Raw genomic sequence first — 19,134 nt, forward strand, 5'->3', positions numbered from 1 at the left:
CACAGGACATCCACAGGGACATCCAGGCCACTTGACAAAATTAGCATCCAGATGGTGAGGGGATGCAGCTTCCCCTTGCCCTCCATCTACCAAATGCTTACGACACCATCTTTCTTCAACTGCAGAAGAAGTAAAGGCATGTTCTGTGCGGCTCAGCACTGAGAAGAAACTGTGTAAGGGAGAAGATGACGCTGCAAAGCACTGGACACCTGGTTTTACACATTAGCAATGTCTTTAGGAGGGGGCAAAAGACAGGAAAAGGGTTCCAGTTTTTCCAAGCACGTTAAGACTGTATCTCCTCAGATTCAATGTTTTCCACATTGGAAGTTGCTCTATCAGACCTTACAGAAGCAGGGAATAGTACCTGCTCTGGTAAACCTCACTAGCCTTCCTTTTGGAAGACACTTTGTGAGCATATATTAACATACACAGCCATCTGTTATTTCAGGTACTTTTTCCTGCAAGTAAATAACTCCCCACAGTGTCAGAGCACAAACATTTCGATCTGCTAGCTTGCAGCTGGTTAGCCAGAGGTCTAGTTTTCCTGCTCTTCATGCGAGGAGGAGCGAGAAACGGCGCACTCATTGCAATTTCCCAAACAGGTCCACGTGCTTTGCAGGCCCCCGCCACATCTTGCCGTTTCTGTAACCTGAATCATCCCTCATATATATTGCTTAGCCCACAGGCTGGAGTCCAGGAAAGGTCTTTAAATAGATCTGGGGTTTAACCTCTGCTGCAAACGCGCAGAGCTGAAGAGAAGGCTGAAGCGAAAGGCTGAGCGCAATGGTGGGTGAACAGAATTTCTGACCCTCTGGTTACCGAGGAAAGACCCATTCTCTCACCACTAACAAGCGCGGAAGACTGACAGTCCGTACGGTGCTTGAGAACCTCACACAACCTCTACTTGTCTGGCATCAGACACTCATATATCTGTAAACACTATACAGGCCGTAGCCGAGGCTTGGCATACGTTAGATAAACAATGTGGACAGGAAAAGAGCTGATGACACCGTATATGTGTATCAGGGCCTGCACCCCTACTTTTGCACGGGGCAGTCAACACAACAAAACAGCAGCTGGTTTCTTTTGTGGTTGACTTCTTATGTATTCAAAAGAAAGACCTGGACAAGGACCTTATGACCAACTGCAAGTCTTTGACATGGAGTTTACCCCCCTGCCAGTATATGTTTTATAGATGCTGACAAAGAGGATTTATTGACCTTTTGTTGGTGTGATAAGACTTTATGAATCTGGCTGGTGTCTCCGGGAACTTTGTGCTTTTGCATGCACTGTACTGTGTGGACTGGGATTTTTTTAGACTGCTGTTGTGGGAGACTCAGTTGAAACAACAACAACAACAACAAAACGGGCAGGTCAGAGTGGAACCTGGCTGGTTAACCTCAGTTCACTTTGTCACGTTATAGCAGAACGCAGGAACGGAGGGGAGCAAAAGGCCAGTAGCATGGTGTCAGCTCTGACAATTCCTTCGTCCAGTCCCCAAAGAACCCACCGAAAACGGCCAGCCACTTTGGGGAGACTGTGGAGAGTAGCCCATCTTCTAAAAAGTGCCGCTGACCATTAACAGTCCTACTGATCTGTCAGCTAGGCCATAGAAACATCTCAGCGCAAGCAGCGTGCTGGGCAGTGAAGGCAAGGCGCTACCCGGCTGGAGCGACCTGCGCTCTCCATCACCGTGACCCCTCTCTTCTGAGAGGGGCGCAAAACGAAACATCGTGCAGAGGCCTCTCAATTAGCGCAGGCTGCAGGTTGTGGTTGTTTCTCGGGTACCATTTCTAGTAAATTCAGTGGATACTTCCCTGAGACTATGGACTCCAGAAGTTAGCCCCGGATGAGCTTTCCCTTCAGCCCAGAGAGCCAGAGGAGTCATTAGCCCAGGAGATGCAGTGCTCTGTTAGTCTCCACATTCACAGCTTCAGGGCTGCGCTGCAATGCCACGCACACATCTCGAAGAGCAGAACATGCGAAGAGCTAGAGACTGAAGAAGTTCTGAAGCAATTATCTGCCACAAATACCTCAGGGCAAGGCTAAAGAGGAAGGGAAACATTTCTATTATCTGAACATCATCTTCCATTTACAGATGGAAGCAGCCCTGCTTGTAGGAGGAAATGATTTTCTGAAAGTAAATGTCCTTACCAGGCCATCAAGATTACCACGATCTCCTTTTCTAACATGAAAGAAATAGTTCAGCTTAGAGTGGAGATTATATTTGTTCTTGATGCACTGTTTTGACAGAAATGGTCCTAGAGAGGGAAGCAGCTAGTGCAATTTTGACTTCATTACTTAGATGTTATTTTGTAAAACTTCAGGTGCAATAACATAACAAGTCATCAAAAGAGGTAAACAAACTGAACCCCCATAAAATGTCTCAGTGCTTTGCAGCATTTAGAAATATTATTATGTCTCAGTGCTGATGTGACATTGTTTAAATGCAATTCTATTTGTTATAGTTAAACAAGTTCAGTGTCCTCAGATAAAACTACTACATTCTTGCTATCAGAAATTATTTTCCGAAAAAAAAGGTATATTTAGAATGACCATGTGAAAGTGACATTCCATATAGCCAAAGGTCAGGGAGAAAAGTAATTGGTTTCAGATATTTTTACTATGCTGAGAAAATTAACTCTTTAAGGACTTTATTACATCTTGTATTCAAAAACAAATATCAGCAAATAGTAGTTAATTACTACTAAGATAATACCTGATTTGAAATCTACTACAATTCCCAGTTTAAAAAAAGAAATGGAAAAATAGACACATCAAAATGTAAAATTATAACCAGACCCATGGGTTTAAGAACAAATAATAGCCATGAAAATAGCCTGTAGCCAAACAAGATTAGAGCTATTTTACATTACTCCTCTTACCCACTTCCTTTGAACACAGATATATAATTCTTTTCTCCTTCCCAAGGTTTGAAGTCAATACAGGTTTTCAGTCGATACTGCTCAAATGCCTTGAGGATGAGCCCCTTAGCATTCATTTCTGCAAAGCAAACAGTGTTCATGTCAGTACTGAGCCGATAAGTTTGTGTTATTACCACTATGGAGCAAGTCCTAAGGGTAGGTCTTGCCCCAGCAATCTTTAATTAAAATAAATAGTGCTAGATTAAGACTTGGGTAGGTACCTAAAAATCATAAATCAGGCTGCTGTGATATTCTATAATTCTCTTGTTTTGTTTCAATGTTTTGGTACTTATGTATAAAATATGACTTTTCTGAGCACATAATACAGGGTAGTGCATGAGTCTGTCTTCTGCAAATGCTCTCATTTACTTTATTGAGATTTGTCTGAGCAACCACTAAATAAACACTGAATGAAGATACCAGATTTCACCTAGTGCAACTTGCAGGTCACAGATCTCTTAGGGGAACTCTTCCAGCCTTGAACTGCTAATTCTTTGGCTGCATCCTCTGAGATATTAGCTTATTTTCAACCCCTGCAAAGGTTTAGCTCTTAGTCCCATCCGAATCCAGTAACAGCAGGGTAAGAGGCATCTGTGAAGGGCGAGACGTCAGCGCTGATGCCAAGATGATGCACCCTGCTTTTGCATACCCAGAGCTAATCCTCTGTGCAAAACGCCCTGCTGTAGACGTAGAGCATAGCAGTGGGGAGAGGAAAGGATGCCATCCTGTTTCAGGATTTTACAAATCTGTGTTTAAAACTTCGATCAAAATGACGTACAGGCGTTGTAAAGGGCAAATACCATACCCAGGCTGTCTTCGAGGACATAGGGAATAGTGTGGGGCCACCGATACTCGTCGCCAATGATGGAGTTTCGTTCCTGTATCCAAAAAAGAAAATAAGTATGCAGGCCTTAGTAGAAAGTGATTTGGGATCAGGGAGTAAAATATCTTATCAGCTCTAACCTGCAAAGCATGCCTTGTGTCTCTTACGAATCCATATAACACATAAAACAAACCAAAGAGTGTGAAAACTCCAGCAGATCACCCAGAGATCTAAGGTTTCAAATGCCTTTGCTCCCTACTACCAGAGCTTCCGATTTCTGCTGCACTTTCTCCATATAAATTACCTAAATTTTGATGGGTGGGTGAGGAGAGTTTCAGTTTCTGCAGGAAGCATTAAAATCTAAAGTGTTAAGAAGCGCACAGACATGAATAACTTTGCAACTTTTTGTACAAGCAAAGGTCTGTTCCTGTGTCCTTAACAAGTGCTTTCCTTGCCATTGATAAGTCCAAGCAGAAGCAGTTCACCAAAAGGGAGCCTGAACCACTATTGACTTTCAGAGGAACAAGATGAAACTTTTTTGGATTGCCACTAGAAATCGTCGAGATACCATTTGTTATATAAATATTTTATTTTACTTTATTGAGTGGATAGGGTTACTGGACAGGTGCTTTAAAATGTGGTATAATTTACAGATTTAATTTTCCTTTGGCTTTCATGAATGTACGTACATAACAAGTTTTTGCAGCACTCTTCTGTAAATTTAATTGGCTGATAATAAATATTGTTCAGATATATTAAGAAACTTCTGTAGAAACCTGTCTAGATGTGATCAGTGTTGCTGAACCTCTTGCAAGTACAAACATAAAAGCCACAGCAAAGGAAACAAGAAGCTAATAATAATGAACTAATGGCTGAGCTGATCTTACTCTGGATAATGTTTCTGCAAATGTACCCGACTCCTTCATTGTCTACAGCATTTTGTAGAAATCCATCCCCAGCCATTTTCAGTTTATTGTTACCTAAACCATATTTATTGTTAATACAAGCAGGCTGCATTAATCGTTTTCGTGCCAGTAAGACCTAATATTGCATAAGCCATTGACACAGTTTTGGTTTTATATTTCGTATTCGCACTCACCCTATCAAGCTTGATATCTCCCTCAAAAAGGTTCAGTCCTAAAGCTAAAGGGAAGAGGAGATTAACATTCAGTTATTGTATTGATCTGTGGCTACTGTACTGAAAATCAAGCAACTCTTAAAAGAAAAACTGAATTTAGAAAAAAGAGAACCTTCATTGATGTCAAAAATGTCTTGATCAATTCCTCCATCCAAGTCTATTTCTGAAAAAGACAAGTGAGGCAGGACATGAGCCCTTGCTGTTATCTTTATGAAGTGTGAAAATTAATGCAATAACAATAACAGTAATTATAAATCTGTGTCTGTCCGACGTTTCTGAGCAGCTGTTCGTGCTGCCTGCCTCCCTTGCGCGCAAATAAAACTCCAAACTGAACTCACCAGTTGTCTCCGGAGCGGGCTGGCGCGGGGGGAAGAAAGAAAAAGATATTATTAGAATATACATGATGAAATGTGTCTAACATGACTCTCTTAATGGTACTAGAGATGCATTTTATGCTCAGCTAACAGCGTTTAGTGCGCTGCGTTGTACTGCAGTGACTGGGCCCGCTGTTTTCTCAATTCACTGGAAATCTTTATTTGCTTACATGTCCATTTTGTGTCCTCCCACTTCAGGTTGCCTCGGTTCGGTATGCACTGCTAAAAAGCAAATCACCTGCTACTGCTTCTGCAAAGCTTTTACAGTTGTTTTTCTCTCCTGTCTCAGAAACTGCTGAGCACTCTTTCACTAACGGGGAAAAAGAGCCTACTATTTCCATGAAATCAAATATTGCTACTAGTCAGCTGCCATACAGAACTTTTCTCCTGCTGGTTGCTGGGCACTCTATGAAAGTTAAGCATTTCTGTGCTGAACCTGAGGACGGAGAGCCTAGCGCAGCGCTGCGCAGGGAGGCTTGGAAGGACGCGATGCAGAGCCCAGGTCTCCTCAGACCCTAGTCGGTGCTTTGTCTGGGCTCCATCCACCTGAACGGCACCGACGTAAAGATTGCTTCTGCAAGGTGCAAAAACCAGGTCTAGATTGGAGCAATACCTTAATGAAATGCACATAGCAGTTTCCCTTGACTTAACATGCACATAAAATATAATCTGATTTCTTTATTAGGCTGGATACTTTACATAACACTAAGCAACTATATCTCATGTAGTGAGTAAAATTGTAAACCACCTTTTTTTTTCCTGTTTCTCATCAGAAGTCTTATTTTCCTGAATTTGAAAAGAAGCTTACAAACTGAAGATTTTAAAAGAAAAAGTCCTCAAATTTTAAGCTCTAACAATACAGAGTGTAGATAAACCAAATAGTAAGATACAGCAGCAATTCTGCAAAGTAGGATGGAACTTTTCATTTTATTTTTACTATAGGGTTTTTTCTCTCCTGGATTGTTTTTCTTTTTCTGTATAAATAATTTCTTGTTTCTCCTACATGCAGTTTTATATGCAATATTTCCAAGACCTTTTTTTTAAACCATGTGAACCGCATGCAATGGCCGTTAGAAGCAATGAACATTAGAAGATCAGCATATTCAAAAACTTCAAAAATAGAGTCCATGCAGTCCACAACAATATTAATTTTGGTCAATTCTACCATCTGTATAATGGATAAGAAAGCAGTGTGGCCAAAAACTTCAATAAAGATTAAAATGCATATGTTCTTCTAGACTTGAATTTTGGCACGTAATTATGGAAATAATTTTGAGGTGAAACATAAGAGACTAAAAGTGATGAGATGTGTCTGAAATTTTATTGTTGTTAAAAATATGGATTCTTATCAAAACTTAATCCATTTGCATTAAAAAATAATTTCAATTAAATTTCTTCATCTGGAATAGGTTCAGAAAGAAAGGTCTGAAACTGTCAGATGTCTTACTTTGTCTTTTTTAATGAAAGATTGTGTTTTCAATCTGACATGCCTGTGTTGTAAAAAAGTCAGCAAAAGACAGTAAAAATATTGCAAATTTTAAAGGTCAAAATTTCATTTTAACATTCTGATTCACTTGAACTAAAATTAAAATCATTGCGTTACATTTTTTCCTCAGATTTTGGTCATTTGTTCTAATTGCCTAAGAGAGGGGGAAATACTCTTTGCCCAACCAAGTAGAGGCTATAATCTATAGTTTTAACATAGTTAATGCCTGATTGGTATGAGTTGGTATAATCAAATGCTTCATATCTTTATACTATACAAAAACACACAGTTTTTAATCACGTTCTTCTTTGGCCTTTTAATTCTCTTAATGAAATCTACCATGAAGTTACTGTTCCAGCGTATAGGAAGGATTTTGGCCTTTCAATTTCAGTTACAGAAGAGCATTGAGCAGAATCCATCTCTTGACCCAATCTCTCCTAAAACAATCGTGTTATTAGAGAGTCAGTACTTCATAGTTCTGGGTTGCTTCAGATTTTGATAGATTTCAAGATACCCAACTCTTAAAAACCCAGTGTTATTTTAGAAAAACCATTGAGTCCATTGAAAAATTATTTCTAAAAGTATGCAAATGGGACATGACAAATGCGAAAGTACTGATTTTGATCTCACATTTCACTGAGTTAACTGGTGTTACCGAGGTTTACATTGATGCATAAGAAATAAGAATGGGGACTTTAAAATTAAAGACTTATTGTATAAGAGTACTGCTTAATAGAACTATATTTTCCAGACAAATCAGCCACACATCTGTAATGTCAAAAGGCTTCTCATACATTCTGAAGTTTTATTGTACTTACATCCTAACACTTTGATTTCAAATCCTGAAAATACCTGGATTAAATAAACGAAGTGCAGCTTGTAAAAGAAGCTGAAAATACATGTGCAAAATGCATAAGACATTTTGAAGACTTAATTTGCTTTTAAACACAAGAATTCTTCAAACTCACAGTCTCACACACAGCTCTAACTAATGCGGAAGAACAAGAGCACAGGTAAAGCTTACAATCTTCAAAAACTAAAAACATATTGTTGTCATCTTTGATAAAGTTCACTGATGGAGGAGAGGCATCATATCCTGAAATGCACTTATAACCATTAATAACCATTTCAATGCACTTACAACCATTAATGAAGAGTAAAATGTATTTGCAGTTTCAATAATTACTATCAACTACAATGTTCCTAAATCTACTAATCAGAAAACAAAACCATGCTAAAGGTAAAAATAGGCTATCTCATGGAAAAGCTACTCCAGCTGTAGCAAAAGCTCAGAAAACAGAAGCTGAAATCAATGCAAGTCCAGCTGCACTTACGGTGCATAAAACAAAATGCAAGTCCGATACCAAAGAATACCAAATTCCAGCGATCAACTGAAATCCAAGCTGATCTCCAGCATCTGGAAACTGCCACTGAATGTTTATATTGGAAGAACTGATCCTTCCTTTCTAGTCTTTTCTGAATAAGGCTAGATCTTTTGTCGTGTGAATCTTAGCAGTAAAATATTCAGTTTCAGAAGGGATGTCTGTGTGTATAAATATTACTTGCATGAGTGGCAACACCTGGATCTGATTAAAAATAACTGTAGCCTCAATACCAGCCTGGCAACTGAAACCTGCATAATTCGTTTCCAGTCTCTAAAAGTTTTGTAAATAACAGATTCACAGTTCACAGTCACATGTACAGGAAGGTTATATTAACTGAGGTGTACCAAGGGGAATCTAAATTAATTTAATCCAATACTACTTCTAAATCTACATAAAATATTTTTTCTGAACATCTATAATGTTGGTCCCTAACTGTGGAGAAACAACAGAATTAATATGAATTAAGTTTCATTAAAAGTTGGTAAAACCATGGCTTGTGAACACATTTAACTTGCTATCAGTTCACAGGCATCTTGAACTGGGTGGGAAACATCTCACTACATTCGTCATACAAAAAATTAGGTATTGTAGTTTCAGCTGGTTATTTAGACTCAGTTAGTAACCAGTGGAGAAAGAAGCAGCTAGCTGCATACAAATAATTCATCTTTTCCCTAAAATACATATGGTACATCCACAATTGCTAGTATCTCCAGAAGATGATCCACCTCACCTAGGCTGAGCATTTATTCGAGGATACGATAAATCACTCAAAATTTCCCTCTTTCACCAGGGACTTCAGATGAAGTACAGTCAATCAGCTTGGATAAGATACCCTAACTCATCAGTATTTTCTCTGGACTCTACAACTTTTGGTATTAACATCCAGAAACATAAAAGAAACGGCAATAAGGGCTATGGAAATCAAATGGTTAGTCCTGGTGATCAGAAGCCACTTTCTCACACACAGGCAGGTTCTTAGGAGTCAGCTGATGTGCAATAGCTTGCAGATGTTGGCAGCAACCTGTGTAATCTATCACATGCTTTACAAAAGCCTTGTAGAGGAATCTAAACAAGGCTGAGACCTGAGTTTCCAAGAGGCTGGGAAGACAGGAACAGGGAGTTGCGATGGGCAGCAGGTACAGGAGGGAAACGCTGGGGAGGTGAGGATAGAGAAGAACTATGGGAAAGCAGGAGATACAGGATTGAACTCTTGACTGCAGAGACAGATGAGTGTCCTTTGGTGGAGAGGAAGAGGATGCGACTGCCACATCAGGTTATTGGAATTGGATTCATAGGGTCAGACTATTAAATTGTATAAATTAAAATAGATAAGGCTATTCCACTTAAAGTAATACCACAATAAGTAATATCTTACTCTGTAAATTATCCTGAAGCTATGAACAGCAAAAATGAACTTTCAACAATCTACTGAGTTTGTTCTACAAGTTAATATATTGTGTAATATCACCCAAATTCCTAGCAACTACAATGAATTACCACTTCATCAAAATACTACATTTCTCCACAAAAGATGGGAAATACAAATTCTCAAAATGATCACTGTTACTTTTTGTCAAAAAATAGGTCAGCTGGATTGGAGGAACAGAGAACAGAGTCACGAAAAAGTATGTCCAGTGGCTAAAATGATGATAATTTCAATATCAAATATATTTCCTATCTTGGTAACATAGAAATTTTGCTTAGATGAGACCTTCTGATGTACAGCTGAATCTATTAAAGATAGCAGCACTAAGATCCCAAGAAAACAGAAATCTCTCTTCATTTGTTTTCCACATGGCCATTAGACAGAATTCTTTTTTTGCAATAGCTACATACTTATTCTTTTCTCTCAAATTCATTTTAAGCTACATTGCACTTCAACATAGGAAGAACATACATTCTTTGTTTTCTTACCTGACTCCAGACCACCTGGAGAAGAAGACAAGTTAGAAGTGCAGGCACGGGAAAACAGCCCATGTTGTTACCCAGTCAGTGTTTCATACCGGCTTGGTATTTAAGGCAGTAAATGTCATAAATCAAAACCTTTGTCCTTCCATCAACGATTAACTTACCTACCTTTTGTTGTCTTAAAAATTCCAGTAAGTAAAGTCCACTATTACTATATTAAGATAACATATATTTTAACTATTTATAAATACTCCTGGGAGGAAAAAGGAACAGAAATGGATACACAGGAGGACACAAGGAAATGGAAATACAGCAAAATTGGGGGAAAAAAAAAGAACTTTTCTTTTTCACTGCTTTTTTACCCTAGCAGTGATTAAACATTGGAACAGGTTGGACAGGGAGTTTGTGAAGCCTCCATCCTTGCAAATATTCAAAATCTGGCTGGATATGGTCCCGAGCAACCTGCTTAGAGCAGGGAGTTGGACCAGATGATTTCCAGAGGTCCCTTCCAACCTCAACAATACTGTGACCCCGTGAATAAAGCTGGCACTAAAAGCTTTTGTATGATGGAAAACAAATAAGACTCTTGGGTTATAAGAAATTATAATATTAGTAATTACATATTTTTGCACAGAAAGTGAATGTGGTAAATATGTCCACATAAAAATATCTGTCAAAATTTCAGGATCTTTGTACTAGAAAAGCCAATGCCATTTCTTTTGTTGATAGTGTATTGTACTTGACACATGGTCTGTAGATCAGACCATGGTATTCTTCCAGATTATTTATAAATTCAGTACAGATTAATTTGAAAAATGTCAAGATCATTGTACTATTTGCGTTCAGACTTTTAGTTCCTTCCAAACTTCAGTCATCTCCTCTGTTTGCTACTGCCAGAGAGTGCGGAAATTGCCATAGGTTCTTTTTATGCTTAAATTGAAGGTACTTGTGGCAATAAGACTTGGCTAAGATTTACCTTTCCCTGACCAACTATCTGGTTAGGATTTCATAAAACCTATAATGATGTTTAGATTTTGTAAAGTAAGCAGATACTTCCTTGGGAACAGACTCCAAAATGACAATACTACAGTTAATAATGATTCCCATAGTATTTAAAGTATCAGAGATGAAGAAGAAGAACTGGTTGATCTTAAGTAATGAATACACCAAAACAATCCTAGCTGCTCAGACCCATGCTTACTTCATTGTTGACATACTGAAAAGCAGCAATTGTGGATATTATTTTTCTTATAAAGTTAAGTTTTTCTTTTTTAATTACCTACAAAAGTGCCAATAAATATTGTAATCCTCTATTCGCTGATGATAATTTTGTCAACTGTAGTCAAATCAGTGGCATCTGAAAGGTTGAAAAGCTCTTCTATCAAGGCTTTTTCTGCAAGCTCAGCAATCCTTCAATTTTGTATGTTGTCACCTTCACCTGCTGCACAATGACAATTCTTCTTCTGGAGGCTCTCTACAATCCTCTAGATTGACTACATCTGTGCTAGTAGTCTGACCCAACTGGAACAGATTTGTAAACTGAAACAGCTGATACTAGGGACCTGGCATCTATCCTATACATATTTCAAAGGGTTTTACTTCAGACCAGACCATGATGATGATGATAATACTTGCTGAAAAATAGACTCCTGATCCAAACTAATAGACTAGTGTAGCTGCTCCCCTTATTCCTTGATGATAATACATTACAGGTATTTTCTTGAGATGGAGGAATACAATAAACTCAAAAGGACTAGTACATCTTTTAATCTGACCACTAGAAGCCTGTTTTTTCTACTTTGGCCCTCTAACATGCAACTGGTCAAGACCATCTGCTTCTCGGTTTCCACATCCTCACTTACAAGATGCATGAACGAGCACCAAGACTCCCCACCAAACCTCTCTGCAACACGAGATACGAGGATGATTCTCCTGTCACAAACAGAGGCTGTATGAACCTCTGTACCATGACTACTGTTGCTCTGAGGACTGGCTGCAAAGTGAGTTATCTAAAGAAAACACTAAAAAGTGTTGGGATTGGTGTATGGTGATGCCAGTCAGTGAAGGCACTGGAAGGATGTATACACTAACCCTGCATTGTTAAATATAGTCCATATACACATTTTTTTCCCCCAGTTCATACTGCTTTTCAATCAATTAAACTAATCAGACTTTTGGCACCTTAACATGTTATCTGCTATAATAAAACAAGACTCACAATAGAGTATTAATCTATGACGAACAAGGTATCAGAACTTCCAAGGTAAAAGTTCTTGACATAAATTTCACTTATGTTCCTCCATGAAGTAGCTAAATGGATTGTTAACACATGTTAAGAAAAAGTTAATAACTAGATAGGCAATCTTAATTTTTTTTTTTCAGTCTAATCATTGAATAAGTTTTCTACAGAGTTTATCTAGTTTTCTGACCACATTTTCTAAAACAATGTACATCTTGCACTGTCACTGACTTACTATCTATGTTCAGGCAATATACTTATCCCTTGTTTTCCATAAGGACACTGCTCTTTACATTTTACTTTAAAGATGAAAAATACTATGGGCCAAATCAAACTTCTAGGACCAAAGCCCGTGGCAGGGTTTGTGATGTAAGAGCCCAGCTGTATTACTGGAGATGCACTAGGAAAGGACAGTGAAACTTAGAATAAGATGATGTGCATTTTCAGATGTACAGCGAGAATGACATGGTCTTAGATTATGCCTTTGTTCCTCAGTTAGCTGGCACGTACCAGCCAAAAGTAGCACAGGTCCTTTCTTCCTGTTATTAGGGTCTTTATGCTGACCTGTGGATCAAGGATGTTCATTTCATTACTACTTTGATCTGCAGATAGAGTCTGCCAGTGTTCTGACTCATGCTACGTGTTTGAGAAAAACTGAAAACATTAAACACAAAGCAGAGAGAGCAGGTCTTTAGCTGGTTGATTGTTTTCCTCCTTCTTAAAATTCTTTGCCTTGAACATGTTTCACAACTTCTATGGGTGCTAAGCTATCTAATGAGCCCTGAGTAACTACAGGAGACACCTGCAAAATCTTAGCTTTTGCCAGTCAATTAGATTTCTTTGCCCACAGACTCATATGCTTCCCCTGCTGCTAGTACAAGCAACAAAAAGGAAATGCGTCAGAAACTGATGTGGAGGTTGGTACAGATCACCTGCAACGACCACTTTGATCTCCCGCTGAGCTCCCATCACTAGCAGTAGGCAGATGGGCAGCGCCAGGGAGCAGACTGCACGTTCCCTTGGACAGGTGTTGTCTCTGGGTCTGCACAGTACCTGGCCCAGCAGGCTGGTGCCTGCAAGCACTACCGCAGCCCAACAAGCGATGCTACTGCAGGTCTCATCCTGAATCCTGAAGAAATGTACACCATGCACTGCCCACTGCAGGTGGAAAGCTGCACATGCTTTAATCTGCTTAGTAAAGCCATGGCTGCAGATAATAAAGAAATAATGGAAGAAAAGATAATACAACTCCTACTTTGCTTGCAAATGCTGTTTTTAAAAGCTGAGGAAACTTCATTGCAAAATGGAAACTCAACCCATAAAACAATTAACAGTGGCTCTGTACTGATAGGGGTTTTCTAGCATCTTTGATTTGTATTCTTCTATTTGTCTGATTAGTTTTATTGCTCTTCTGTATTTTAGCACAGATGCTTTGATAATTTTGGGACCAGTATGTTGCTCAGTGAACTAATATGATTCATGATTGACATTTGGGGGGGAGGGGGTTGGCTGATCAGGAGCTTTGATGTGAATTTCAAGTGATAGGAATTAAAAGCCTTGAAAAGTGCTGGTTTATAGAGCATTATGTACCCCACTTAGCAGTGGTCTAACAGACCAACTGTCAGAGTCGGAGGATATTCAAATGGTCTGTGTATATTTTCAGATAGTAGTTTGTTCCTTGCACTGTCTCAAACTTCCCGTTATCTTGCTCAAATTAGTTTCACTTTTTCAATTCATCTCCCAAATAGTGATAACACTGCAGTAGTATCTCCTTAATTGAATAGAGAACAGCGCCAACAGGGTGTCTAGATAGGGACTGTCAGATAAACCTGAAAGATTCAGTTTCTCAAATCCCAAATGTTTCAAGTTGGACATGTAAATATTTTAAGTAAGAAAACTCAAACCTGCAAATGGAATATCATTTGCAATATAAACAAGTGAAAATTGTAACAGATATCAAAGTGTTCCATCTTCTTGCACAGCAGCAAACCTGACATGCTTTCATTAAGGGTTTTCAGCAAGATGCACCAAAATCTTTAGTTTCCTTCCACTACTTAACTAAATAAAAAAGCAAAATTGAAAAGCAACCAGCTTGGGTGCATAACATTTCTTCCCTTAATGCCTACTGTCACTTTAGACATGTACTTTAACTATTATCATTTTCTTCTGTGTGATACTCTTTCATAAATAACTACCTGAAATAGGATTACATCTCTCCATCTTCCATTGGAATCTGAACCATGCCTGACATGTTTTTACACACGGACATTTTACGGTAAACATTAATCAGATTACAGTGTGAAAAACACTGTGGCTGGTGGCTGTGGTTAACCATTACATATCATGTCACTACATGTGGATACTCCAGGGATACTTAGCTCTCTGTGATGATGGAGCATAATAAGCCTCAGCCAAGAGAATCCATCTCTATTTCAGAGGCTTGTAACAGCCCCAGACTATTGCATGCATAGGCAGAGGAGCATTTGTAAGACTTAAGAAGGGATATTGAAGCATACCTGTATTTGACACCAGGCAAATCTCATCACTCCAGCAGCTGTGAAAGGTTTAACTTGTACAGAATTAGCTAGGTCATTGACATGTGTGCAGCTGCATAAAGAAGTCAAAATGAATAGCAACAGCCCCACTGCTCAGCTTCACAGGATGTAGTAGTCTTCAGATGCCCCCTTGTGATTCCTACGTGCATGACAATACCATAGTTTTAAAGCTCATCTCTAAAGAATGCATTTGGGGAACAAAGGGAGTTGCAAGTACACATTCAGTTAGCACGTATATGTTACATTTCACGTTCACTCATGAACTTGAGTGCGCTCAGGATAGAGTCCTGGATGAATACAACTTACTTCCCATAAATAATAAAACACACCAATAAATCTGTAAGTTCGAGGTTTTAAAGTAAAACAAAATATTCTTGCAGTAGATTTGAATGTTTCCAGTAACTTTCTTACCCTCTAAAAGAAAAAAACACATTATATTAAATATTTGATGAGATATCCCATATCTAGAAGTGTGTAGGAGCACAACTACTTAATGAACAAACATCTTTATTACATTTATTTAGAGACAACTCAAAAATATTCAGTGCCCTCTTGTGGCTTAAAGTATGAAATAAGAAGTTACAGAAAACTATTAAAGTTCAAATAGTCTCACAGCTGAAGCAATATGCAAGTTGGATCTTCTGAGACACTACTGCCCAGACCTATCACTGAGAGACTAAAAAACCCCACACCACCTAACCGTCTTTCATCCACACCTGCCAAAACAAAATCTGAAGCAAAGTTTTCTGAAAAATATCAATTACCTTTGAACAGCTGGTCTGCATGAAGTGCTTTTGTTTTACAGTCTCTAAAATCCCCCTCCTCCAGAATAACAAAAGCCCAAGGCTGGCAGGAGAAATATTCCAGCATTCAGAAACTTTGAATCTAAGACCAGACTGACAAGACTTTCAATTTTTTAAACTGCAAACATGTTTTCTCAGAAATATAAACTCCTCCATCCATAGAAGTAAACTTAGCACAATAACTCTGAAAGTTAGTGATGCTAAATTTCCTAATTTAGTCCAGATGCCCCCCCCCCCAGCCCCCAGATACTGAGGGCACAGCCAAAAGAACCCATAAAGAATATGAGACAATACTTAGTTACCAAGTAATATTAGTTATTTAATAGTTGGTTGCTTTAGAAGACAGAAGGGACAGTGGGAGGGAAAATTAGATGGGGAAACTGATGAGAGTTGCTGCAGGGAAAGATATACAGAGAAAGACCAAAATCCAGAAATAAAATATTAAATAAAGTAACAGAAACACTTTTCTTGGTGACTAAGTGTCCTTATAAGCAAACTCATAAAAACAGTATTCTGTCACTATGCCATGGAAAGTGACCTGTGGCATCATGAAACTGAGGGATGTACCCTAAATGTATACAGAGGACTTCAGGCTAAGATTTAAATTTGAATTAGATGCTTTCCACAGAATGCATTTGGCAGTGTTTTTTTGTTTTTGTTTTTTTTTCCCCTCCTTTAATGTTCCTAACAGCTTATAGGGAGTGGGAGGTTGTTAAACAAAAGTAAGATCTACTTTACTTTTCCAGATCTTACTGTTGATTATGCTCCCCCCAAAAAACCAACCAACCAAACACACACAAAAAAACCCAAAAAACATATTCTATCTGTAATGATTTTCTCCAGAGTCATATAAGGCTGGTTTAGGGCTTTAATTTCAAAAAAAATGAGAAGGTGAAGGCTGACCTTTCCCAAAGTGCACCTAAAGTTTAAGCACAGTAAGAAACAGTGCAGATCTACTTTATTCATGAGGAGGAGAAAAAAAATCCACACCAACTTTCCAGTGAATTACCAGACTTCTTGTAAAGTGGCCTTTTAAAACACTTTTCAAAAGTCTTCCCAAAGTGAAGGCCTTGAATTTTGTTTTCTATGTATTTTCAAATGCAGAGGCAACAAGACAAGAGAAATGAGATATCTAGAATAAGGTTAAATGCATACTACAGGGAAGAAAGACTACAGTGTACATGTCCTTTCATTGCTAAATTCTAAATTCTACAATTCCAACACCCTAAAAATAATAATAATAAAGACATCTGTAAGTTGTTCTTGCAGAATGTAGCACCAAACTTCTATTTCTGCAGATAGGAAAGGCTACAGGTTTCTCATAAATTGCAGTTTTTACAAGAATTAACAAAGTGAGAGTGTCCATGAATTAATGTGTCTGTTGCAACATAAAACAAAGATGTAACAAAAAACCCTAGAAATACTCATTTATAGCAGAATTCTAACAGACACTGACATGTTCAAGTCTCATTAGTCTCAAAAGCCACTAACAACCAACAGGATCCAAGACTTTTTCCAAATGCAGAGCGCCTTGGAGCCCTGACTACCTGTCAGAAGATATCCTGGCTGCACAGTCCCTCCCTCTCCTTGTGAGGAGAGTCCAAGCTTAGGTGGTGTTGGACTAGCACAAAGAAGCTCCACAGAGCACTTTCCCCATAATTAATGTACTGCCAGTGAGAATTAAACATAGAGTGCGTTCTAACTCTAGTGAAATATGCTTTGTTACAGTGAAACAAAGTAAAATAGCATCTCTAACAACAAGCTTATAACCAGATCTAGGATACACAACAGTCTTTTTAGAACTCAAAAACTACACTCTAAGGGGAAAGAGCAATACAGTAACAAAAGTGTGCTCTCTTTCTACCATTTAGAGACAGACATCAACCATACAAGAACATTAACTCAATTTCATAACTACCATAGTATGTATGTCCTCATACATATTATGTACAAGCATAGAGAAGCAACCAACAGATTTTTCAGCTCAGAAGTACAGGGCAGAATAATAGAACATCTAGCTGCTAGAGTGCTGGTCCAATAATGCAAACAGCCCAAACCTATCAATCTTTGTTGCTACCTTTCCTCATAAAGAGGTTAAATGTAGATTTACTGAGAAAAGTTAAGTAATTAAATTTGCTGTTGGCCCTAAGTGTTACCTACCTCCTTCTCTCTCCTTTTATGAGGTTATTTCTCCATTAACATCATATGGGACATCAGTAAAGGAATGGGAGAGGGAAAGAGGAAGCATGAACAACATTGTTGCCATGAAGCAAGAAGATAATAGGCTTATACAAAACAATCTTGAGATACAATACAAGATAACCTGCCAGCTCACAAGTGGATTGTAAGCTAATGCTGTACCTCATGAACTCCAGCAACATACATGTCATTTTAATCATTTAAATTGTGAAGGCATAAAGCTGACCATGAACTTAAGTTTAGGAAGCATCTGGAAAGGACAAAGTAGCATCAGAGGGACTGATCATCTTTATTATACAACAAAGAGACAAACAGAAAATAAAATACTTTAATAGGAGAAAAAATAGAAGATACAATTCAAACATAATATACCATATTGAAACCATACACAATGCAACATGAAAACGTTGTTCAACAGCAAACTTCCAGTAAAAGTTGCATGTTTTGAATACAAGCATCACCCATCACAAATACACAGCTTTTTGAGCACATTTGAGCTTCAGTGAGACAGATCATGAACAGCAGCAGCATATTTAATCAGATTGTTTCATTTTCATAAAACTCTTACCTAGTGAATGTACTGGATGCAATCGCTTCATACTAGAAGTAATAAAATATTAAGTAAGGCAGTGCCTGCCAATACAGATTGGATACAAATTACATATGTAAATAAAAAGGATAAACATTTTCCAGATATGAATTTTATATTGCATTTATACACATTTGTTGCTTTAAATGTGCATTCAAGTCTCTCAACGTCTAAACATAACTAAAATGCTATTCAGCAACTATGCATTGTGACAACTAATTATTGCTATAGAAAAATTTGTTTCCCAGAGTTTTAAAATAGATGCAATTTCACCTGCAATTCAAGATATATTCAAGTAACAGAAACAACTAGTTCCAGTGTCAATCAGGTGTTTTAAATCTGTATTGGCTGTAGGCATTTATTGCCACATTATATAAATATTTTATTGAATCTAAAAAAAAAGTTAACTAAACTTATATAACTATTAAATTCCTTAGGAAATGTATACAGTATTAAAATTACCATGGTATATTTTTATTTTAAAAAGGTAAAACTTGACCACTGGGTTACCTTGAAATTCCTTTCTAAGGGCATTACTTCATAGTTGGCTTTATAAAGGAAAAGAGAAAAATGATTCCAAAAAAACCTTTTCAGCGGAACCAGTGAACCACTCCAAATCAGTATGTGGTCACATAAGCACTGCAGCTGACAGACTGACAGACACATGAAAAGACAAAGACAAGAATATGGGCAGCATACAGGAGGGAAGGA

General features: G+C 38.1%; 1 protein-coding gene across 1 annotated transcript in view; it reads right to left on the reverse strand.

The window, feature by feature from the left end:
- The window catches only part of MEP1B (meprin A subunit beta), a 28,926-nt gene extending 15,908 nt beyond the window's left edge, over positions 1–13,018 (reverse strand). The window contains 8 exon segments of the mRNA XM_062568258.1: positions 2,886–3,003; positions 3,730–3,802; positions 4,841–4,890; positions 4,998–5,048; positions 5,224–5,242; positions 12,871–12,920; positions 12,923–12,970; positions 12,973–13,018. Coding sequence (XP_062424242.1) covers positions 2,886–3,003; positions 3,730–3,802; positions 4,841–4,890; positions 4,998–5,048; positions 5,224–5,242; positions 12,871–12,920; positions 12,923–12,970; positions 12,973–13,018 — 455 coding nt within the window.
- Positions 13,019–19,134: the final 6,116 nt, after the last annotated feature.

Source organism: Rhea pennata, chromosome 2, assembly GCF_028389875.1.
Source record: "Rhea pennata isolate bPtePen1 chromosome 2, bPtePen1.pri, whole genome shotgun sequence".
Lineage (NCBI taxonomy): Eukaryota > Metazoa > Chordata > Aves > Rheiformes > Rheidae > Rhea > Rhea pennata.